General features: G+C 41.1%; 1 protein-coding gene across 1 annotated transcript in view; it reads right to left on the reverse strand.

Moving 5' to 3' along the window:
* GRM7 (glutamate metabotropic receptor 7) overlaps positions 1-26,285 on the reverse strand; it is a gene marked incomplete at its 5' end in the record, with an annotated part of 363,151 nt that overhangs the window by 173,539 nt on the left and 163,327 nt on the right. Inside the window, one exon of the mRNA XM_045530458.1 lies at positions 19,968-20,107. Within this exon, the coding sequence (XP_045386414.1) occupies positions 19,968-20,107 (140 nt within the window). The remainder of the gene's footprint in view (positions 1-19,967; positions 20,108-26,285) is intronic.

The raw sequence follows: 26,285 nt of genomic DNA on the forward strand, positions 1-26,285 counted from the left end.
GGGCTAGAGTGAGTGCCGTGGCGTCAGCCTCGCTCACAGCAACCTCAAACTCCTGGGCTTAAGCGATCCTACTGCCTCAGCCTCCCGAGTAGCTGGGACTACAGGCATGTGCCACCATGCCCGGCTAATTTTTTCTATATATATTTTTAGTTGTCCAGATAGTTTATTTCTATTTTTAGTAGAGACGGGGTCTCGCTCAGGCTGGTCTCGAACTCCTGACCTTGAGCGATCCACCCGCCTCGGCCTCCCAGAGTGCTAGGATTACAGGCGTGAGCCACCGCGCCCGGCCTGATTATCTTTCAAAAAAATTTTTTAGAGCAATTTTTGTGAAACCATAGGTGAGTAAAAACTGTGTGTTATTTTCTAATATGAGTTTTGTCATGGAACCAATGAAACATAGACAGGTTGAAATATCAATGAAGTGTTTGGGAAGGATGTGGCTAATGAACGCACAGTATGTGGATGGTTTGAGAATGAGAAGTTCCATTCTGGTGATTTTAATCTTGAAAATGAGCCATGTGGGTGACTGGAGACCAAGGTGGATAATGATGAGCTGAAAGCTGTAGTGGAAGTGAATCTATTTCAACCTATGTGTGAATTAGCAGCAAGGTCTGACGTTACTATTCCGACAATATTGGACCATTCAAAACAAATGAGCAAGGTGAAGAACCTGGACAGATGGGTTCCTCATGAATTAAACCAGTGTCAGAAGAGAAATCATCTTGAAGCTTGCCTTTCTTTGCTGTCATGACATAAAGGTGAACCATTTCTACACCGTATTGTTAGGTGTGATGAAAAATGGATGCTTTGTGACAATTGCAAGTGTTTGGCACAATGGTTGGATAAAGATGAAGTGCCAAAACACAGTCCAAAACTTCCAGTCCGAGGTATCCATCAGCAGCGCACCATCCTCTTTTGTTTTCCTCATGGCACCTGTGGCTTTCGCTTTGCTCATTTATTGGCTTATTGCTGTTTTCTGCACTTGAATGTTATCCTCCTTATGAACAGAAACCTACTCCCTCATGTTCAGTGCTGCACCCTCGGTATTTAGAATACCACTTGGCACAGAGTAGTCATTCAATGAATATCTGTTGGATGAATGGATGAATCACTGGATATGCTGGAAAGAGACTCATATTATTCAACTTCTTGTTGCTCATTTCCTTGTTTGAAAAATGGGAATTCAAGAAAGACCTGCCGCTTAAGGTGTCAGGAGTATTGAATGAGACGATATAAGCAATTTTTAAATAGGAAGGGTGACGCATAGTAGGTATAAAGTAAATGTTGGCTCTTTTCCTTCTCTTCCTAAGGAATGTATAATTCATATAACGACACATTTAAAAATTCATCAAATGACACAACACAGCACATGCATTCTCAGAATCAGAGGAAACAGCCTTAACTGTTTCCCAGAATACTGAGAGATCCTTGCTTAACCTCACATTAGTAAGGGCTGCTCATTCTCTCACTTCCCCACTTGAAATTCCTCCAAATGCCTCTGTCCCTAGATCAACTTTCTTTCAGAAAAGAATTCAGTCTCACAAATTTGGTATACAGTTGTACAGCTGGACCCAGAGCTGACCTATATGTAGCATTATCTCCTTTGGATCTCCCAGCCTCTCATATCACCCGTTTTCTCCCAAATCAGGGGGTGCTGCATGACCCCCTAAGGACACGTTGGTCCCTCCTGGCACTGTCTCCCTTCAGAAACTACCTCGCATATTGACTTGTCGTTTACCCTCCCGAGTCCCCCAGGCAGAGTTAAGTTGCTGGCACCTTAATAAGAACCAGTTACCAACATATCGATTTCTCTTCCCATCGACAGTTAAACTGAGGTGGCTACTTTTCTTCAGGTCATGTGAGTTTACCTGAACGTAATAAAGTGGCAGGTTGTCTAGAGGAGGGTTAGAGTGTCTATGGGATTGAGACGTATTTAATCAAACTTACTGGGTTTATAGGATCTGACTTGCGAGCCATGATGTGAAATACTAATTTCTAATTAGCAAAATGCTTCAATCTCTGAAGTGCATTCACACCTTCCCCACTTTCTCTAGCCCACAGCAGGCGGTTTGCATGGCTGAGGCCAGATGCCCAGCTGCCCTTGGCATACCTCCTTCATGCTCTCTAAGAATCAGGGGTAGGGATTGCGCACATGCAGTATCCACGTTAAGAGACATGAGTCCTTTTCTCTTTCTGAGACAGGGTCCCTCCACCAAGTTATTCTCAAATGTACTGAGGGCTTGGTCACACCTACACGCTGATGAGAATTATCGTTAATACTTAAAACAACCCGGCTCACTATTATCTCCCCTTTCTCAACTGAGGAAAGTGAAGCCCAGAGGGGCTATATCATGTAATCAAGGCCTGATAGCCAGTATTTGACTAATCCGGAATTCAACTCCAAGTTTATCTTACTTTGCTGCCTACCGTTTGCATCAAATTAAAGGATGCATTTGAACTTGCTTTGAAACGTATGAGGACTGATGCATAAAGACTTTGCATCTACAGTCCAATTCTGTAGCCCGCATTCCCTGCCATGCCCACTCACCCACGCCATACTTTCGTGCTCCTCTCATCTTGGTAGCTATGCTGGACTCTAATATACTTTCATTTTTAAAATGTGTCTCCTTTTTTAATGCATTCTGTGTTTCCCTGCATAAGCATTTACTTAATTATTTTATTAGCTTTATGCAGCTGAAATCTGGATTCCTTGGTAAATATAGATTTTTGGATTAGTGTTTCTCAAAGTGTGGTCACAACTCATCTACATCAGAAATACCTCTAGTGCAGAACAAAGTTGTTTCAATAGAATCTGAATTTTGGTGGTGTTGGTAGGTCCTGGTAACTTCCATTTCAACATGCATCCCAGTGATCTGAATGCAGAGTTTGAAACTCACAGCTCTAAGTTCTATATTTAACACTAGCAATACTCACAATTTAACTCGGCAATACTGACAATGAATTGCTACTCCCAAAGTGAAGAAAATAGCACGTGTGAACCACTGTTTTGCTCATTTGCTTTTCAGTTAACCTTGCAACACATCAGTGAGGTGGATATCATGGGGCCAATTCCATACTTTGAAGGTAAATCTCAGAGGGCTAAGTAATTGTTAACACAGCTTTAAATTCAAAGTCCCAATTTTATCCCAATTGCTTTGAGGCTTGCTTATATATAACCCTCTTTCTCTTCCATGAGTGGGGAAGCTGGTCCTATCCTCCTTCTAAACACCACTCCCCTTGTGACTTCTTTTTCCTTTGATGTTGCTCTAAATCAGTATTTGCACCACCCAGCACCTGGAAAACTCACTGCAGGGAAGAGAAAGAACCAATCCTGCTGCCTTGAGGGGCCCAGCAGAGCTGCACATGCTTAGCTCGCATTTCCGCCACTTTGGAGGGTAATTCTGAGCACCCGTCCTGCCCGGTTAGACTCCGTGATGGATGGGACCTTCTCCCTCACCTCCTCTGGTCTCCCAACAGCTCTGGGAACAAAGCTCTGCACACGGGGGACCTTCAGCAGCTGGGTTTGACTAATGGCTGCATCTGCATCTGACAAGCGCAGTATCCACTGTGCGCTGCAAATGAACAAGCTGAGTCTAAATTAAGAAAAGTGTTAAGTTGTTTATCTAAAAGGTCTGTTCTTAGAGTCATAGAAGTTGCCTGAGAGGCAAAATAAAAATAAGGGTTAGGGTTGGTTAAATTTTATGGGAATTTAAAGATCTTTTCAGCCAATTTCTCCTCTCTTAATTATAGAAAGGCAGTATACATAGTGGTTCTGGGTGTGGAATATGGGGCCAGACAATCTAGATTTATTCATTACCCCCGATCATTACCTATAAACCTTCACTAATAGCATTGTTGGGGACCTCAGGTTCCTCATCTGTAAAACAGGAATAAAAATAGCACTTGCCTAAAAAGTGAGTTGTGAGGGTTACCTAATAAGTAGGCTGTCAGGCAGCATAGTGATTGGCATGTAGTAGGTGATTAAAAGTGTAAGCTATTACAACTCATTACTAATCAGTATCTATTTACAAGGCCCTATGGGTTAGACACTGAGACAGCTCCCGTGCATACATTCATCACAGAACTCTACGAGGGACCTATTTATAGAAGGCACGGTCACCTGGCAGGCACCTTCCGTCCAGGTCGACACACTCCTTAACACACACGCTGATGTGGCACTCTGTCTCCCTGCTTGAGGCTGTTCTCTGGCCACCATTAAGCACAAGGGCCGGGCAGATAATGCAGAAGGAGCAGCCCTCAAGCAGCAATAAGTCCCATAACTTCCCTGCCACAATTCTGAAGCTGTTCTCAACACTCCCCATGAGTCCCTGGTGGGATGTGGCTCCAGGCACCGAGAGTGACAGCCTGTTCATCAACATGCTCTGTGCTGGCCTCCTCCCCTTCCTTGCCTCACTTGCCTATGGGCTTGCTGGGATCATCTCACAAATCCTTGTCTCAGAATTTGCCTTTGCGGAGGTATAGACTAGGACACTAGGACAGTATTCATGTCCCCACTTTACACATGGGTACACTGAGGTCCAGAGAGGTTAGCTGGACTTCAGAGGCCACACTCTTTCCTCCCCTGTGCTATAACTGTCTTCTGGTCCTCAGCACATGCACTTGAGTGCCATCAAGTCATGTTTACAGTGCTCTGGGGACACTGAGTAGGGACGAGTTTGGGGATTAGGGAGGGTTTTGCAGAGTTAGTGAAATAAGAGCTGCCCCTTCAAAGATGTGATTGCCCACCCGGGGAGGCAAGCAGAGAAAGAACTAATAATGAGTCACATACACAGAAGTGACTCTGTGAGTCGCTGAAATGCTAAAATGCCTTCACACGAGTTGGTGAATGGACTGCCCCCCTCTCCAGTGTTCCCCACCATTCGCCATCCCCAATCTTCCCCCACAATGCCCAGGATCCAGTAACTTATGGGTTAATACAGTTGGGGGCTTCCAGGACCCCACCCCGGCAAGAGCTGATACCTGTACTCATTAATTGGCCCCCAGACCTTACTGGTTATTAAATATTTGAAATATAACCTTTCAAACAAAAGGAAGAACACTTGCAAAGATATTTACTATTATCATTAAGTCCCATGCTTCTTTCTTTCCCCTTTCTTTTCAAAATCCCCCATTTATCTCTCCATTGAAAAATAAATGTCTACTTGATACGCTAGCCAATGTAAATTTTTAATGCCATGATCAATTACCCAGCCAGTACCTTGCCCACATCACAAGAACTGATGAAACAGAGCCAGTGCTTAGCAGGGAAGACTTCCACCTAGGATGGCAGGAACATGTGGTCTTTCCACAGGGCGGCAGCGCCCCGGATTTCCCTCCAGTTGGCTTGGGAAAGACTATACCTGCAAATTCACGGTTCCTAGTATGTGCTGTCAGTATGAGGTTTGGTGAGTGGAACAACGAAAGATGCCTGTAAGGGAGGCATAAGGCACAACAATGAGACCAGGGCTGCCAAGTTCAAGTTTCAAGGTGGGGGGTGGTATTGTTACACATTCATGAAGTCATCTTTTCTTACACTTTGAACTTGCTCTTCGGGAAGGAAGGAGAATGTGGTCACAATGAAGGACAAAGGTTGTGCCACTTAACAACTGGTCATCAAGGACCCTTTGATACCATGCTTTAGATTAGGAATTGACATGGAACAAGATCTGCTAAATATATTCTTATATGATTCAACTTTTTACATGGAACACACAGGCTTCACAGGGAGAGAGGGAAATTAGCAATCCCAAGAGAAACGGCTAGAAGAAGGAATACACACAAAACTTCAAATGAGATTTCAAAAGACATATTTTAAAAAAGGAATATATGATGATGTTTCTTGGAGCTGATCACAGCAAATACAAAAAGAAAATAATAAAAATACATATGTCAGAAAGAAACAACCAAAATGAGAGGCAGGCCCTTTTAATTGCTCCAAAGCCATGTCCTTAGTGGAGGGTTCGTTCTTGAAGGAGTTACCCAACACGGTTAAATCTGGTGCCTCTGGCCACATATTCTCGTGGATGCTTTTTTTTTTGAAAATAATAATTTTGCACAGTAACCAATCTTCACTCATTCATTCTGGAAGCCAGTTGGCATCAAGGTTAAAGAGGTGAGATGCCTGGAGTACACACTAGAATTGGGAAGGCTGTGGGGGTGGTTAATGTTTCCTCAGTCTCTGTCTAAAGAAGACTCCTTGTGCCCTCCTGGCCCTCCCTAGGGCTGAGACTCAGCTGTGAGGCTCCGGAGAACACATGCACTCTAGGCGGCTGCATATCTTGCACTGCTGAGTGCATTTACTGAGTTTAGGGCAGAGATGCTTTTGCCAATTCCAGTAGTGACCCTTCTCTCTATACTGCAGTAGCAGAGCTTTCTGCAAAAAGAAAGTTGGTACCAGAGAAGAGATCTGAGTTTTTTCCACTTTATGTTTTCATTCTCAAGCGTTCATTTGGTGGCTACCACTGCTAGGCCCTGGGAGGAACAATGCTACAGGAATGCTTCATGGAAGTGGTTAAAGAAATAATGTTGACACACCCAGAGGTAGAGTTCCACTAGGGAGGTTAATAGAGAGGAAACGTCAGAGAGAAGGTGACAGAATCACGACACCCAGCGAGTTCTCTGAGTGAGCCACTCAGGCAGTGAAACCAAGAATGTAAACCAAGACAGCCTGTCCCCCAGCCCACACTTTGTAACACTGCCACATCACCTCTTCACAAATGAGCACAGCCCATACCTGTGAATATTGACCAACTAATTCTTCCTCATTTTTCAGGAAGAAAAATTCAGGCAGAGAAAGCAGATTTGACTTGGCAAAGGTCCCACAGAAGAATCAGTAATAGTTTCTGTTTTAAAATAATCCTACAGGCGATGGTAGCTCTAGATGTTTTTAAAAGCAAATTTAAACACCAGTGAAAGAAGATATTTCAATAGGAGTCCCTAAATCTTGACTACTGCGTTACAAAAATGCTCGCAATGCTGGATATGCCTAATAAGATGCTTGACAGTGAAATTTGCAAGGTATCCAGAACATCTTCAGTAGTTTTGCCACAATGCTGTCAGGTAATGACTACAAAGCAAATCAGTTAGTCTTCTGCTCAAACCTCCTTTCATTATAGACAATCACTTCAAGTGGCAATGACACTCATTTGTGTAACAATAACAGTGATGAGAGAGAGAAGAGGCACCGGTTCCACCCCCTCATGCCAGACTCCTGACACTGTATTCTGGCACTCTTGATTGAATCCTGTTAACTGGCATTTATAGCCAAGGTGATCTATACCGTTAATGGGAAAAAATTAACCATCGAGAAATATGCACACAAATCATGTAACTGACTATTTACCTACTTCGATGCTGGCTTCTTACTGAAGCATAAACGATTTCAGGACAATTTCAAAAAGCCACTTACCTTTCCAATGCATATCCATCAATGTGTTAAAGCCTCTTTTCAGAGCGTGATTTCCAATGGCATCATGTTCCCCGCTAAGATAAAGGCCCTCAGATCCCATTCAGTCACTGTGAAGGCTCCGTTACAGTATCACCACACAATAAATCAAACACTCATTTGTTATTTATGAGAAATGTAGACTTCTTATTATTTCCCCAGCACATTCTTTCTGTCTTTCTTGTTCTGAGCTTGTTATTTCTTCCTCACTGTCATCCTCAGGAACACGGTTAAGCAGAGCAATTGAAGATGGCCGCTACGTCTGACGAGTGTTTATTGAAAAGCTTGTAAGGAGGCACATCTATTGGCCTGAGTGCTGTTTGGGCTGACCTTTAACACACAAGACCAAGTCACCACTTAGTATTTTAACAACTCACAAAGTCATTTCTGTGTATGTGACTCGTCCTGTCTCTGCCTGCCTCCCTCAGGCATGCAATTGGCTACACATCTTTGAAGGGACAGATCTTATTTCCCTCACTCTGTAAAACCTCAGCTAATTCCCCATTAACCCCTACTCAATGTCCCCAGAGCACTCTAAACATGGATTCACAGCATTCAAAAGTATGTGCTAATCCATTTGCCAAGCAGGGCAGAGATTATCGTGTGGGCTCCACAATCAGCCAAACGCTAGTGTGTAAGGTTTCGCTTCAAAAACTCACCAAAACCACTTTTATTCTTAACAATGGGAAATGAGCTATACAGCTCTATAAAGATCAGCTAGAACTTGTTTCCAGGATGGGGAAACACACTTATGAATGTGCATGACAACTGGGGGCTAGAGGGGGACTTTGCTCATTTCAATGTGTGTGTTTTTTTTTTTTTTGGTGGGGGCTGCTATACTCAACTGTAGATTTTTTTAGAGGAACTATTTGTGCATGTGATATACACGTAAGATGCTGAGAAGAAAGGTGAGCTGATCAAAACGTTCCTAAGTATAGTAGTGCCTACCTGAGAGGACAGGGTGGGGAGGTGGAGGCTTCCAGGTACAGTAATCAGAAAAATGGCCCCTTTCAGACTAAAGCCCCTACTTAGGACACAGACACCATAATTTAAACAGAACAAGGCTCTGACAGCACCGATTATGACGTTGACTTGCTTAAGCAATAGCAGTATATTGAGATGACATACAGCTCAGTGGTTGTGCTATTTTGGTTCTAAAAGTCACAGGATAGTGGAGAAGGCAGATGAGTTTGACTTTTTACCATGGCCTATGACATTATGAGCAAAAGTTCCCCGGGGATATGGGGGATATAAGTGATGCCACCAAACAGCCCCTCACTAGGTGTCACAGAACTCTGTTGAGACTGACCCTGCACACAGCTGGTACACCATAGCCTAAAAGATTCTATCTCAGACCAACTTGCCTGCAACCACCCAGCTTAATAGGATCAAGGAAACTGAAACTGTCTACACTAATGGGATTTTACTATTCTAAGAAATTCTTGCCCAGGAAGATAAAGTTACAAATAGTTTTACAGTTTGTTTTGGAACTTCCCGAAAATCCATTTATTTGAACAATAAATCAGGGGGAAAAGTTGCCATAACGGTAAATAGCCCCTTTTCAGGACAACTGATCACTCAACTGGGCCAAGTCCTCTAAGCAAATGACTGTTTACTCAAAAAAACTTGTTTCAAATCCTCCTTGCTGTGTCCACCAAAACTATACTATCACACACTTTGGCCAATTCTAGTCAAGCTTCCCCCATTGAAGGAAGTTCCTTAATCCTGACCCCCAAATCTTAAAAATATCTGCCCATTTGAACTCTCTCTCCTGAGATGCCACTGAGACTTTGCCAAGGTGGTATTCTCTCTTACTGCAGTAAGCAATGGATGTGACTTTGTTTTAACAACAGGCTATTTTGGTAGTTTTTCAGGAAGTTGGCAGTCAATACTCCAAATCCCAAGCTATTTACTACTATGGACTATTGCTTCATTGCCTTTCACAGCCAGAGAATGTGAGAGCTAGGTATAGACCTAGAAGTGGAATTGCTGGTTCACACAGTCCCTTTCCATTTAGCTTTTTAGGGAAATGTTCCACATTTCTGCTCTGTCATTTAAAGAGATCTCATGCAATGAAAGCAAGACACTCAGGAATTTGGGGGCTAAAATAGGAATAAAAGATCTTCATTGAGGGCAGGGTGATGGTGAAACATCAATTAGCATGATCAAAGTATTATCTTGCTACAAAGGAAAGAAGAAAGTGAGTTGCTTTAAGGTGGGATCAGGGAGAGATATGAGTGAGAAGTGTCACTATCTTCCCATTTTGACCAGGATCCTGGCAGTGGTGACTTTGTAACCTCATGTCTCACATCCCATTGGGAGCTCCACTCAGCTGCAGTGGATTGGGCCATGCCATCTGCAGGGAGTCTAAGAAAAGCTTAGAGGACAGCAGGACTCTCTCCTCAAGCTCATCTAACTCTCCTATGGTGTTGGTGCCACTTAGATTTGCTGTCAGTCTTCCCTCCTGCCCCATCACTCAAGGGGGGAATTCTATTTGCTTATCCCTTAATTCAGCATTGTTTCCCAAACTTCCCAGAAATGTGAATAGGAAATTTATCAATCAAATAGACTAGGTCAATGAGACACCAAAGGTGTTTAAGTATACAAAGCTTCATAAAACTCGTATGTGTTTATGCAACTAGATTAACTCTATTAGCCCATTTTGTGTTGCTATAAAGGAGTATCTGAAATTGGGTAATTTGTAAAGAAAAAGGTTTATTTATCTCAGGATTCTGATGTAAAAGCTCAAGACTGGGCATCTGGGGAGGGCCTCCGGCTGCTTACACTCATGGCAAAGGTGAAAAGGAGCTGGTATGTGCAGAGATCACACGCAGAGAGAGGAAGCAAAGGGTGGGGAGAGGTGTCAGGCTCTGTGTGACAACTGGCTGTCTCGGGGTCTAATAAAGTGGGAACTCACACTCCCCTGAGGGAGGGTATTAGTCTATTCAGCCATCCCATGACCCAAACATCTCCCACCAGGTGCCACCTCCCACCACCAACACACAGGGGATTAAATTGCAACCTAAGGTTTGGAGAGGACAAACACACACAGTATAGCATTCTCTATTTAAGAGTAGGAATTTAATATGGATGTTATAGACTTCTCAGAAAAACAAAGTTATTAAACACAATAAAGAACTATGGAAGACAAAATAATCCATTCCTCTTAACCCTCCACAAAGATGTCCACATCCTAATTTTGGGAACCTGTAAATATGTTACATTACATGGCAAAAGGGGCTTTACAGATGGAGTAAGGTTGCAGACCTTAAAATAGAGAGATCATGTTAGATTATCCGGGTGGGCCCAATGTAGTCACATGGGCCTTTCAAAGTGGAAGAGGAAGACAGAAGAGTCAGTGAAAGAAACATGTGGACATAAGAGGGGTCAGGAAAGACTGGATGCTCAGGGGAACCTGACCCGCCATTGCCGGCTTTGGGGTTGGAGGAAGGTGTCACAGGCCTAGGTGTCAGGGTGGCCTTTAGAAGCTGAGATCCACTCATAGCTGTCAGCAGAGAACCAGGGCCCTCTGTCCCATAACCACAAGGAACTGAATTCTTCCAACAACCTGAATGAGCAGGAAATGGATTCTCCCTAGGAGCCTCCAGAAAGAAACACAGCCCTGATGACACCTTGATTTTATTTAGCCCAGTGAGACCCATGTTGGACTTCCGACCTCCAGAACTGTGAGATAATAAAGTTGTTTTAAGCCACTACATCTGTGGTATTTTTTTTTTTTTTTTTACTGCAGCAATATGAAACTAACACAAGGAACATAATAACCACAGATCTCATTTGCATTCTTACATCAGGGAAGCTATCACAATTCATTCTCAAAGTGTCCTTGAGAGGTAGCTATGTTGCTTGATTTGACCTTATGTTATTTTACTTCATTTTAATTACATAAGAGAACTGTAGTCCTGGGATGTTAAATGATTTTCTTAAGCAATAAGCAGAAAAGGCAGGACTCAAACAGGGGCCTTCAGATAATGCTCAATTTTATATGACTTTCTCCCTGTTGTTTGACACCACTTCAAATCTAATTCATATGTTTTAATTTTAACATAATCAGGTCATTCTAGAATTTTTGGCTTCCCACGGTAAAAGAGTTAAGCAGATGGTCTATAAACTCATCCTCTTTCCTTTCATAATTTTTGGTTGGCAACAACTAGTGAGAGTCCCTGTTGTGATAGTTGAGCTCTCTAAACTCATCCATCCTATTATATTTCTTTTTTTTTTCTGTGTGTGTGAGAATGTGTGTGTGTGTGTGTGTGTGTGTGTGTGTGTATCCTAAGCTCAAAATGTAGACAGTAATGAAATGCAACAACTTCCCCATAGAACATGGAGTATATTAATAAACACGAAGTGATTTGCTTGAATGCCTAGAATGCAAACAAGAATTTATGGGGGTTTCGGCTTCTCTAATGCACATGTTTGTAGAACCATATTGATAATTATAAATACTATTAATCTTCCAGACATTCATAGAAAGAACGTAGTTATACACCATTGATTACTGGAAGAGATGCTGACACAAACAAGGGAAATCTCTGTTTCATTCATTTCTAGTATGTTTCAGACTACATACAAATATGTTTCCAAACAAAAGCATTTTCTTTACTAAGGCAGCCCTCTCTTTCCAGCTGCATTTATTGACTAGTTAAAGAAAGTAGTATTATATACTATGTCCATTTTGGGATATTAACACTATTTATACATTATTGTTGATTTTTGGAAACCAATTTCCAGAGACTATAAAAAGTCAAGAATGTGCTCCAACCCAATTAGTGGAAATAAGTTCAAATCTACTCTAAATCTAGATTAGGTGAATGGAATAAAATGTCTACATGGCAGTCAGAGAGATTATGCAAGTGAGCAGTTAGCTGGGTATAGAGCAGTAGGGAGTGGTGGGGTCTGTGGAAACTTAGAGAGCACACACCCTGTATAAAGTGGAAAGCTGCTTCTTTGATCTAGCCAGCTCTTGCTTCATGGGAATAGGGGATCATTACTACCAGATCTGATCTTTTAAAAAGAAGCCAAAAATAGAGTTACTATTATGGAACTTCCTAATTTTTAAAAATATTGGCAAGTAATGAGTGTTTCAAATACACCTGCTATCTGTATTTAGTTTGGGATCTCTCAAGTTGGCTGACAAACGGAGAGCAATACAGACTGTTTTATAAACAGCATTATGCTAGGTGCTGGGGTACAAAGAAAAATACCCAGCTAAATGCTAGAAGTTGACATTTTGAGCAGTTATAGAGCATGGGATAAACTAAGGATGTGAAATTGTTGTTGTGGCTTTTGTGGTTAATATTTGTTGAACGTGCACTAGATTTATAAACACCTTTTGTAAAATACCATAGATTCAGAGACGCTGACAAATGGAAGTAACTTTTGTCACACTGGAGTCAGGTTAAATGCCGTCTTTTCAGAGGGACCTTTCTGGTCCTGGTTCATGGATCTAGTGGCAGATGCGTTTGATCCTAAATCCTTTCATGTTTTGACTCTTCCTCGAATGTAAGCATTAAAGGGTAGAGGGGCAGTTGGCAGATGCAGCCAGCTTCAGTGGTTTAATTCATTTTAAAGTAAAAGTAGCCAATGAGTCCTCTACCTGATCCCTCAAGAGCAGTAATCCCACCTCATGCTCTCAAATAGCCACTGACAGGTCTTGAAAGATTATACATCAATTGGAACAAAACTAAAACCAATTCTTTTTTTTTTATTATTTCAAGATATGAGGGTACAAACGTTTTGGTTACATTTTATGTCTTTGCCTCATCCAAGTGAGGTTTAGAGGCTTGCCCTTCCCCTCTACAATGCACACCGTGTCCATTAGTTGTGAGTTTACCCCTCCAACCCCCTAATCCCTGGAGAATATTACTACCGTGTGACCACCATAGTTAAAACCAATTCTTCTATTCTTTTTCGTCCTTTCCTTCTGACGTGTCTTATCATTCAAAGACCAAAATAGTCTATCTTTGCAATCTGAACAAGCTTACTTAGGGAATGCTTGAGGAACCTATTTGGTAAGCCAAGTTCCCAAATGGATCCCTGAATCCTATAGATTTGCTGACTGGGGTAGAATTCTGGATGAATCTCCTCACCTATCCGTCCAACAGGCACTGGGAATGCTATGTCAAAAATGACACAGTCCCTGCCCCCATAAGTAATTTATGCCATTCAACTGTTGTTCATTTTCCCATCCTTTTAATATATAATGGGCCATTTCTAGATGCTAAACATTATGCTAGGTGCTGGGTTATAAAGAAAAATAATCCAACTAAACACTAGAAATTGACATTTTGGGCAGTTATAGATCATGTAATAAGCTAAGGATGTGAAATTATTGTTACTGTTGTTACTTTTGTGTCTAACATTTTTTGAACATACCCTATGTTCCACACATTGTTTTAAGTATGTTACACATATTATTACATTTAATTCTAACAATAACTCAATGAAATAGGTCATATTGTGATCCTGTTCTACATCTAGTAATGGTGGAGCTGAGACTCAGATCCATTTAATCAGTTCAGCTTCAAAGCCTGCAGTCCTAATTACTAACAATAAAGCTATAAATTATAAGAAAAAAGCTATTAATTATGATGGGCAACAAGGTGATTCCATAAAAGAATCCTTCAGATTGAAGCTGAAGAAGTACTAGATTTTGACAACTTTTATATTTTTCCCTTTGTCAACATCTCTTTGATGATGGCTATTACATATGTCATTTAATACATTATAAATTATGAGTATGATTAGATTTTTAAAACATTTTTACTGTTGCAATTATGAAACAATAGAGTGATTAGCAGTTTTATAGGCAGGTATAAGTAAGTATGGATTTGGGGATATATAATTTTATTAAACAGTGATTTTGGCAATCAACTGTTTTTCTTATGTCTTTAAATGTCTGTGTGAGCCAAAATTCTAACCAGCGTGAAAGATTCAATATTCAGCAAAAATTACAACCTTTTTATTTATTTATTTATTTTTTTGAGACAGAGTCTCACTCTGTTGCCTGAGCTAGAGTGCCGTGGCGTCAGCCTTGCTCACAGCAACCTGAGACTCCTGGGCTCAAGCAATCCTCCTGCCTCAGCCTCCTGAGTAGCTGGGACTACAGGCATGCACCACCATGCCCGGCTAATTTTTCTATATATATTTTTAGCTGTCCATATAATTTCTTTCTATGTTTAGTAGAGACGAGGTCTTGCTCTTGCTCAGGCTGGTCTCAAACTCCTGAGCTCAAAGGATCCGCCCGCCTCGGCCTCCCAGAGTGCTAGGATTACAGGTGTGAGCCACTGCGCCCGGCCAAAAATTACAACCTTTGAAATTAATTCTGCTTGTAAAAGGGGGGGGGGGCTGACATTTTTTTTTTCTTTTCCATCCTAGGCATGCTAAAAAAAAAATATTTTTTTTTTATTTTTGTTTATTATGGTGAATGAGATTGTACATAATGGCTATCTTACCTAAGTTGTTTTAATTTATTTTACTGACAACTGAACAATCATTATAAGTGGCTTCCAGTAAGGGTTCCCTACGGCTCAAACAATATGACCTAGATATAGTTTCTCTTTCTAAGTTTTGACTTCTCTTTCCTGGAATTCCTATGAGGCGTGGCTCCCGAGCATGCAGCCCCTTCCAAGAAGAGCATGTTGGGGTCCTAGAATGGCCGGCCGCATCCAGTGGTTCATCCTGATTGGACAGGCCTAGTTAGTATGGGTCCGCCCCCCCATCACTACGGCCACAGTGATTGGCTTAGACAGAATCATTTGCCTTCCCTGGGAACCATTCAGGGCAAACCACATGGCTAAAAAGGAAAGAGCGCCTCTAGGTGCTCGTCCCAGGGGGAGGAAAAGTGGGTGATGGCTGCAGATAGTATCATTAAAAAGAGTACATGTTCATTATATGCAGTTTTATATATTAACAAAAACAACAACTACAAAAATGCCCAAATGCCTACTGTGTGCGAGGTGCTGTGTTCGCAGGCATACAAAACAATGACTAAAACATGGATTTTACCTTGAAGGAGCTTTTAGTGTCTAGGTGCGAAGTGTGAGTTCAACAGGGAAGAAATCACGGAAAAAGCTAATAAGCCTCACAAACCTCAGAAGATCACAAAGTTGATTCGTCCTACAGAATGGCAGACAATCGAAGTTTATAAGAACTGGAGCCATCCAGAAAGGGTGAAGTAACAGGCATTCAGCCTTCTATTTAAACGGCTGCAATTCACTGCAGGAAGCTGCCCTTTAAGAATGGCTTCTTCTTCTTTTTTTTTTTTGGTAAACTTTAAGGTTTTTGAGAATTTCAGTTATTTAAAATTAATATTTTTGGTACATCTGAGTTTCCTACTAATTCCAGATAAATGAAAGGTGACAACAAAAAAACACCATAGTTTCTATTACAAATAATGTAAATAGAGTTTACTTACAACATAAATTTAGAATCTTTTAAGCATCTACATTCCATTTCTTGCCTCTTTTCCAACATATTCTCCTACCCTAATTTTTAAGTATTACTGCATTATTCAGTCTAAGCTATTTTTTTTCTCTAGTTCATCTAGAGAACTACTATTTATCTTTCAAGATTCAGTTCAAATATAAGTTTTTGGCAGCATTCCGTAAACCAGTGCCTATCTGCAGCCCTAAAATTCAGTATGTCTATTACAGAGCCTTCACCCTAGTACGTGAACTCAGAGTGACTGGATCTGCCCTGCATGTATCCTAGCATCTCCATGAGCCATCATCCCGCCTGACACACTGCAGATGAGCAATGTATGTTTGCTGCATTGTCCCTTCTGCTTTTCCCCAGGAAGAAAGTTTCATGAAATCTGTAGATAGAATAGAAATCTAAGAAATTAAATTAGGGTTATTTCTGTAGGAGTTACAATTGGGAAAGTAAATGTCTTTGCTAGTTGTGATTCCCTTCCGCAGAATTCTTGTTCATGCAGAAATACTGTGGTAGCAAACCATGCAGTCATCTCTTAGGCCACAGAAGAGACAGGGACCAGTGTAGCCACGCTGACAGTGAGGGCACATGAGACGTTTCATAGCATACAGCACACTGCTAGGCACCTAAATTCCAGAGGATTGCATACTGAACGGCAGAACACTCTGACCTACATAGCTGGGATTCTGAGAACCTAAAACTCTGATTTCTTGGCTCAGAAACTTATTTGCAATTACTGACCACAGAGACAGCTCTCCTGAAAATTTCATTTGCTAGAGAAGATGTAACTGGGGATTGAAAGACAACCCCTGAGTCTTGAGTCTTTGTAAATAAGGAGAAGTATACTCTTGACTTGAAATACTTTGCTTTGTTCTGTTGACTAGACAAAAGCAAACCTACAAAACTATTTGCTCAAATTCCACTGTCGCACACCTTTTAACTGAATCATAATAATTATAGCAAAAGGAATGTCATGGGCAGGATGATGTTGGACAGGATACCACCCACTGGATGGGACACCTGTGGCTCTGCGTTTCCAGGTGAAAGGGGTGGGGGTGCCCACTAGGTACTGTACTTGTCACCTCCTTTTTCCTTTCCTCTCCCTCCCCCACCCCAGGAACATTATTCAAATTCGTTTTAACAATAAAAGGTGCCAACAGGATGGCCTCTTGTCAAGACCAGTTATCTCGGTGGCCACACTGGTTGAATTAACCCAGTCTCTCAGGGCTCAGTCATTCATTCCTTCAGGTTACATGTAGCACCAAGTGTAAACTTCTGCATCCCCCCGATTCAGGGGCCCTGTCTGCTTTTCCTAACACACCCCTCCCAGCATGACAAAGTAGAATCACAGATGTCCCCACTTAATGCCAAGCCAAGCATACACCCCTGATCTAGCTTCCATAAACCCCCCAAATCCAAAGTATATGGTTGGCCCAACTCTCAGACAAATTAAACCAAGTGCATACTGTAAACTGTGTGCTATTTGGAGTAATGGGAATGGAACTGCATTATTTTCTATGGGGTTTAAGAGGCCTCGAGCCCTCTGCTATTCTCTTTTCTGTCTTCCTAATGGATTCAAAGGCTATCTATAGGATAACAACTTACATTGTTTTATAACTATAGCTTGGAACTCTCGTCTGAGCTTCAGGCTTCCATCACTTCATTTTGGCCCTTGTTTGTTTTAAGTCTCACATATTTAAGCAGCTCATCCTTAAACTGGGATCCTTGACGTCCCCCTCCCATTCCCAGAAGCGTTCCTCCTCTCCAGTGTGTGTTTCTGTCACCACACAGCTCCTCACACTAGGTATGGACTCCATTCATTTGGCTGCATCTCCACTATCACCGCTCTTAATGGGCCTTTCTGCTCCCACTCTTGACTCTCCAATTTATTACCTCCCAGCAGCAAAAGTAACTTTTATCCCTAAATTTGGTGCAGTCACTCCCTCACTCCCTTGCTTAATATTTCTTAATGGCTTTTAAATGCACTTGGAATAAAATTTTAAAATTTTGTCATGGCCTACAAGTGACTGCATGAATCGCCTCTTACCTACTGACTACTGCTCCAACATCTCCTCCTGCCCCTCCTCCCTCTACCTTACTGATTACCCCACCCCCAAGCCACACGCCCAGTCTTCAGACCTTTTCACATTGCTGGCATCTCATCCAGTAGGTCCCGACCTCTCGCCTCCTTTATTCTCTCTCTTATCCTCTCTCTCATCACCCTTTGGCATTTCCCATATCTGTTTACTTGAGTACCCTGTAACTTCATCCTGGACGGTCAATTAGGCAAGAACAGGGACCGACCGCCTTTGTTTGATCTCCATTGCTTCTCACAGTGCTTATAACATGATAGGTGTTTTAAAAACAAAATAAAACAAAAGCAAAAATGTGTCGAATGGACAATCAAATACAGATCTCATGAAGGATTAAAATATAAGCCAAAGAAAAATAAAATCAGTGTTGATGTTAGTTCTTAAAAATTGTGTGCATAAGAACTCCTGGGTAATATCTGAAGTTGGTAAATGCCAGTGGGGGATGCTCGTGTCCATGGACAAATGACGCACGCCAGAAATTTCACATTGGTGTAGGGGGGTGTGCTAGAGAAGACTGATGAGCAAGTTTAATCTACTGGTGTTGAGTAATCCCCAAGCACTTCCCATAGGTGCCGCAGACCTTGACTCTCTCCCTGTAGTCCCGGCTCACCTGTCTTGTATCACACAGGCAGCACTCAATAAAAACACACTTGGGAGTATATCAGCCAGGTCATACTGCTTTGATTCTCCTTTTTACCACTACCTTTTGGGCTTACCTTTTGGGTTTTTGTTTGTTTTGTTTTTATTTTCTCTTTTTACTCGCAAGTTTAGTGTGCCTTGGATTCAGAATACTTTTAAGCTTCTTTTTTGGTTTTGGCCCTTTGCATTCATTTCAGCCATGGTGGTAGTTGCTATCTGGCTCCATTCATTCCTGGATGCCAGATCACAGCCCTGTGGACTCATTTCAGTGTCAGCTCATTTGGATGGTGGACCTCAGGAGAGGGAGAACTTGACAGGTATAAGCAGACCAGGCTGTGGCAATATGCAGATGAGGTCACTGGCCCACGGTGGCTTCACCCCTCTCTGTATATACATGCTCTCTTCTTAGAAACCATGACATAAAACTTACATTGCCCAAGATGTCGATTCTGCATTCTACTCCCAAGAAGTCTTGTTTTCAATAATTCCTGGACTACCTCCTAAGGTACAGATTGACAAAGGCTAATGGCATAATTTCCACCTTTGGAAGAGACAAGAAATTTTCTGGGACAGGAACTGTAATGGTTAATTTTCTGTTCTATTTGATTGGACCATGAGGTGCCCAGATATTTGGTCAAACATTCTGGGTGTGTGTGAGGGTGTTTCATTTGAATCAGTAGCTAAGTAAAGCAGATTGCCTTCCCCCATGTGGGTGAGTCTCATCCATCTTTTCAAGGCCTGAATAGAATAAAAAGGCTGAATAAGAGAGAGTTTCTCTTTCTCTCTATTTCTCTGCCTATCTTCAAACTGGGACATCAACTAGTAGACTTGGACATAATCTTGTACAAGGAAGTGGCTGCTTACTTAAGGTCACATTTTATAGAAATGACCAGCACTGCAATTACTCAGATAATCTCAGTATAAACCAAAGTGACTCCACCAAAATACATTAAATTAAAAAAATTGGCCACCAAACAAAGAAGGAAGAAAGGAAGGGAGGAGGAAAAGAAGAAATAAATGTCTGACCAAGAGGAAGATCTTGATAAAGGGTTAGCTGATGACTTGTTTTTTGAGCCTCAGATTAAATGAGATAATTCACATAAGGTGATGAATATAATACATAAAACTCAGTGCACATTTCCTATCATCACCATCTTCATCATCATCACCATGATTGTTATGTTATAACTGCAAATCAGTTCCTGTTGATGCCCATAACAAGTTGCAAGCTCACTTGAGTACGCACAAAAACATATAAACAAGATACATTTGTCTCACTGAACAAATTAAAAATCTGTTCATCCATCACACAAGGGAAGAAAGGGGCAAGGAGAACTCACATTGAGCTGAAGTTCATCTGTCCACTGTCCAATCAGACGGTAGCCAGGGTTGCTGGTGTTTGTCATCTGGTACTGAAAGATGTCGTAACGCCCGGGTGCATCCCCGTTCTTGTTGAACATCACTGGAGTGCCAGCGCTACCTAGGGAAGACAAGAAGAAGAAAGATTTCAGAGTTAAATAAGATTCCTTCTATTTCCTGTGGTAGGGATGACAGTCTGAAGACCTGCTGAGGAGCAAGGGAGTGAGCAGGTATCCTCATTGTTTACAAGGTTCCCCCAAAATGGTCCCTGGAAGTTATCAATGTGGCCGTGGATATTAATTATAGGAGGTGGGAAGAAAACTTGCCTCCCCTTTTGAACAGTTTTGTTATTTCTCAATATTTCTAAAATTTTATTCTAATCTTTTTCCCTTCCTGAGGAATAAAAAGCTATATGCATTATTTTTCAGAGACAGCCTTAAGTTTTATTATGCTGCTGCTAATTATTATTATGATTATTATTATTTTAGTTTCCATTGACACTAAATTGTGGTCAGTAAAGAACAATTTCAAAAACATAAATAAATTGATTTTTAAAAGGAGAAGATAATTTAAATAAGCAAACAAGAAAAAAAGTTCATTTAAACATGTACTTGTCTACTTATTCCATTTAAAATATTTTTTTGCTGATTATTTATAATTTTCTTTATATGGTAACCAGTATAAAATTCTTTGTAGTGCAGTTCAATAAATATTGGTTTCTTTCCCAGCCTCTCCTTTGGGTTGTCTTAAAACGTCCACTTTAAAACACAACCAATTATTCTGGCAGAATTAGATAATGGAATTAATTTGAAAATACTAATGCATTCAGTGTATAAGTATATACAGTTGGATGCGTGAAAAACCCTAAATATTAACTGCATGGAACAACCGGCAAATCATATACAAAGAGTGCAAGATACGGGTTTTGGTTAGTTTCAGCAACAGTTACAAAGGGAAAAAAAAAAGTTCAGTAACTGCATGCTATTTCTTTCATGATCTCTTGGAAACAAAAAAAATAGCATTGTCATCATGGTATATAGCTGGTATCTGTCTTTAGGTTAATATTGAATCAATATTCCCAGCAGAAAACAATACTCTATTTCCTCTAAGGTACAAGGAAATTTATAGATCATTTACAAGCTGAAACAGAATCACTAAGAACAGAATTTCATTATACTATGTTTTTAGAAGGGCAGGGGAGTAGTTTTAGGTAATGAGCATGAAGCGCTTCTGGTAGTTGCCCAGTTACACTAATGGCAGCAGAACTCTGCATCTGGTTAGCAAAGCCTTCAGCTTCTCTGGCATTTGGGCCAACATGAACATTTGCATTAATGACGTAGAAAAACACAAAAGAAAAAACAAGGCATGTGCTGTGATTTGGTTAGGTGAGGTATGTGAGTTGGGTTCAGTGCAGTCAGGTGTGGCACAGTGAGGGACACTCAGAAACGGTGGGAAGTTCATTATTCACAGATCCCTGAGATAAGAGGACAGCACGCCTCACAGGGATAACGGAAACAGGAGGTGGGGAACAAGAGAAGGAGGAAGGGGTCTGGAGGCCAAAGCCTGTATTGGGGTTCAGGGCACTACCTAGGTGTGTTTCCTGTGACAGCATTGGATTTGCTCATTTGAAGAGAGTGAGAGGCTAAGGTGGGAACTTGGGGCTTACATTATGGGGCTCACCTGGCTCAAAAAAAAGAGTAAGGTGGTCACGTGGCTCAGGGTATAGGGCCTTACCTCTGCAACACAAAACCCAGAACTGAGTAGAAACTGCTTCAAAATATGTAGGTTAAGGCGATGACACAAGGAACAGGACAAGATGGATGTGGAGGCAGCAGCTATAAGGATGAGAGCTGTGACAGCATCTTAACTGGGCGGAAGGAAACCAAAGGATGAAATTAAGGGCCAGATGCAGTGGCTCACACCTGTAATCCCAGCACTTGGGGAGGCCGAGGCAGGAGGATCATTTGAGCCCAGGAGTTTGAGGTTGCTGTGAGCTAGGCTGACGCCACGGCACTCTAGCCTCGGTGACAGAGCAAGACTCTGTCTCAAAAAAAAAAAAAAAAAAAGAATGAAGTTAAAACAAGGATCCAGAAGGAGAGACCATGCATTAATGCATTGCATCACAAGAGGTGTGCAAAGTTGCAACTAATTCTGTGCTGAAGGTTACCCTGCTGGAAGATGGAGAGCAACATTACCAGATAGGACACACTAACAGCAAAGCAACTGTGCACCATCCTATAATTATCAGTAGCAGGATTTTATGATACTGTTGTATATTCAAAAACAGAAAAAAAATCAGAGCTTGTGGTAGGCTAAATGATGATTACATATGTGCATGTCCTAATCCCCAGGACCTATGAATGTTACCTTACATGGCAGAAAGGACTTTGTAGATATGACTAAGGATCATGATGAGGAAGACCATCCTGGATATCCAGGTGGGCCCCATGCAGCCACAGTGGTTTTCATAACAGGGAAGTGGGATTGTCAGAGGAGGAAGGAGGAGATGAGTGGATGAAAACAAGCAGTTGGAATGATGCAGGAAGGGGTTATAAGCTCAGGTGGTCTCCAGGAGCTTAGCAAAGGCAAGGAAATGGATTTCCGCCTAGATCCTGCAGAAGTGACCAGCTCTGCCATCACCTTAATTAAAGCCCTGTGAAACCCATGTTGGACATCTGGTCTACAGAACTGTACGATAATGAATTTCTGTTCTTTAAGCTACTACGTTTATGGTAGTTTTTATGATGGTAACAGGAAACTAATACAGAGCTTGAGGACACAGAACATCAGTCTCCCTAATTTCACGGGTCAGGAGGTTACTTAAGTCCACAGAGAGAAAGGCACTAGCCCTAGTCACTCAGCTAATGAAACTAGCATAGTACTTAGCAACCGGCTTCACAATCCCCTAGAATGGGTTTAAATTCCAGGTCCATCACTTACTACATGTGTGACCTTAACAAGTTATTAAGTCTCATTCCACTTCTGATTGTCACTAACAATAATACCTTTCTCATAGGGTCTGAGTGAGAATTGAATGTAATAATGTATATGAAGTACTTAGTTTCATGCCTTTTACATAATAAATGCTCAATAGACGGTAATGATTTTTTATAGTTTATATCTTTGTTTTATTTGCTAATATCTCAAGACCAGGCAGAACACATGCCTTCAGTAATCAAGACTAATGTCATTTCCAGTGCATCAAAGTTCCTCTCCTAACTGGTATCTAATTTAAATTTCTCTATTGCTAAAAACATTTTTTCCCCCAAACAGCAAACTAGATCTTACTTTGAGAGTAGACACTGGTCTCCTATAAGCCACATGACTATTGCTTTGGTCCCACCAACCTGAGTCAATGGCTGGATCTGTGTGTAGCCGAAGGCACCATTCCAATTTCTTTTTTCTATGTGTTCCCTTCATATTACCCCCACAGCCCACAAAGGCACCCCTTTCATCATAATAGGGATCTCTTAAGCCCTCGGTATATAAGAATCAACACAAGTTTTTCCAGCATAAGGAGAAAACAACAACAACAACAAAACCAACATCAATAACAACAAAAGGTTTTTAATATCGGCTTTCTGCATTCCACAAGCCTTCAAAGTATATAAGGAGAAGAAACAAAATCTAGATCGGATACTCACCTTTCTTCTCTTTCACATTGGGCACTAGGGTTCATATTGTGCTTTGCTATAATTCTATAGCTTCTATTCATTAAATAATTTGACTTCAGATTTTCATAGTCTTTGCAAGGAGAGAGGAAGAATATCGGAGGCCTGGGCCTCCAGAGGATCTCAAGTACCCCAGCTAAATACTCATCAGGACGGGTCACATTGCCTGATCTTTCTCCTATCTTACAATCTTTGTTAGGAGAAATGATTCTTGTCCTGCTCTTTCTGTTCTCATTAGAGCTCATGTTTAAAAAAAAAAAAATTCAGGCAGAAGAGCTGACTACTTTATCTAAGTGATGACCTGTAATAGCATAGTGTGTGGCTTTGACTTTTTTGATGGATTCTATTAATATAATGTAACTGGCTTATTATTTCTAGGTTTTTATCCCCACAACTCCTTTTTAACAGCATCCTTGAACATCTTAAAAGATAAAAAGAGGCATTGTGTTCAATGAGTTCTGTATTTTAAAAAAATCAAAAAAGTCCAGAGATGAGAAAGAAGTTATCAAAGGGGAGTGATCACCCACAGAGATACCTGCAAGGTAGTAGGGCCAGAATGCAGGTATACTAAAGCAAAGGAAATAGGGCCACTTGACAAGACGGGCAACAGGATAGACGTCAGAATGTACTCAAGCCTGCAAGCTCCTCTACCAGTTGAGAGTATCTGAACGACATTCCTTTCTTCCCAAAAAGAGAAGAATTGGGGATTCAGATTTCCAAGATGACAAAACAGTCCTCTGGATCAAAGTATGTACCTGACAGGTTTTCTGTTCTCATTTTACCACCCCATGCACAGATTCCAGACATGCTGCATTGATCTGTGTTCCTGTGATCTCTTTCTGCTCAACAAACCACCCTGAATTTTAGTGCCCAAAACAATGACCACATGCACCTCACAGTCTGTTCAGGGCTGGTGCAGAAAGTGGCACTCCAGTCCCCTCATGTCACCTGGGGCAGCTTGATGCTCACACGTCTGACAGTTGATACGGGGTGTCAGGTGGGACCTCAGCTGGGGTTGTGGCCAGAACATATGGTCACATGTGGCCTCTCAGTGTGGCATCTTGACTTCCTCACAGCATGGTAGCTGTGTTCATAGTACAAACATCCAAAGAGAACCAGGCAGAAGCCATTTCAGATTTCAAGGGAGGAAGCATAGATCTCATGTCTTGATGAAGGAAAGCTAACATCATGTTGCAAGAAGAGCATGCAAGATGTGCCATCTTTACAAAATATACCCAAAGTTGGGGTAAGATTTGTATTCTGGAAACTAGTAAACCTAGATACAGACATACTTCATATTAAATCCTTCATTATACAGCAATTCTTTAAGATTTTATGTCTAAGACACCAACTTTGTTAAGTTTACATTTGCAAGTATTGCCATTTGGTCAGATGGGCCAACACAGAGATAACTAAAACAAATTTAGACTCAGGACTTTACATTCATTTGGGATGTAGGAAAAAAGGTTAGAAGTGATAAAGACTAAAGTAGCCTGCATAAAAGCAGGTTAAGTACTTGGAGAGGCTATAGCAATACTTTTAGGACACTCTATTATCATTTCCTAAATTGGTGCTTTGGTAAATGTGAAGGTCAAAGTTATTAAGTTATACACTGCTGGTCTGGAAAAAAATTCCTAAAGGTACAGCAAATTTTGTACTAATGTAACAGAGAAGTACAATCTCAAGCTTGAGACAAAAAATAAATAAATAAAAATCTTCCTAAAGCATGCAAAAAAAAAAAAAAAGACTAAACTCTTCACAGTGAACTAGAAAGAGAATTGAATTCTAGACCTACGTCTATTTCTATCACTTGTTAGTTTAAAGTCTTGGACAAATATTTTTTCCTCTCTAGGATTTGATATCATCATCTAAAAATTAGGAAATTGAATGAGTAAAACATGTCAAGTTTTTTTTTTTTTTTTTTTTACACTCTGACAGTTGCTCACTCAAAGTAACATGGGATCCACAGCTTAAATTGAGCACAGCTTCTTTGTTTTACAAAATCTTTGAGCCCCACCATCAATGACTGTTGCAACACCCGAGAAGCAGAAGTCTCCCAGATGTTCATATGGAAAATAAAAGATGTCCTCAGAGAAAGAAGATTATGTTGACTTCAGAGTCTGATTATAACGATGACAAAAAGAGAGAAGAACTTGGCCTTGTCTGTGAACTCCCACAGAACTTCAGACCTAAGATGAGTCCGCAAGAATGGTACAGTAGGCCCCTCATGGATATTTAAGAATTACAATCCCCTTTGGTACCAGAATTAAAACTAATAATGGGATAAATTAGGATATATTAAAATAATGGGATCTCTTCCAAGTTGGTTCCTGTGCCCTTCCAACATGACCCCCTCAGTTTTTGAGAACTTCTTTCCTTTATGGCATAGCCTGTCTCAGGCTTATCTTGGGCTTTTGCTACGTTGACCTTGGATCCAACCATTTCTTTAGGGATCTCTGGTTCTTTTTATTGAAGAATGGTATTTGTAAATAAGATCTGGGCACTAGATGTGCTCATTTCCACCGGGGTGCCATTGCTCCCAGGCCCTCTCAGGAAGCAGAGCTAGGTAATATAGGTATGTACACATACACCTGCACATCTATATCTACCCATTTGCATATACATTAA

This window comes from Lemur catta, chromosome 18, assembly GCF_020740605.2.
Source record: "Lemur catta isolate mLemCat1 chromosome 18, mLemCat1.pri, whole genome shotgun sequence".
In the NCBI taxonomy this organism is placed as follows: Eukaryota; Metazoa; Chordata; class Mammalia; order Primates; family Lemuridae; genus Lemur; species Lemur catta.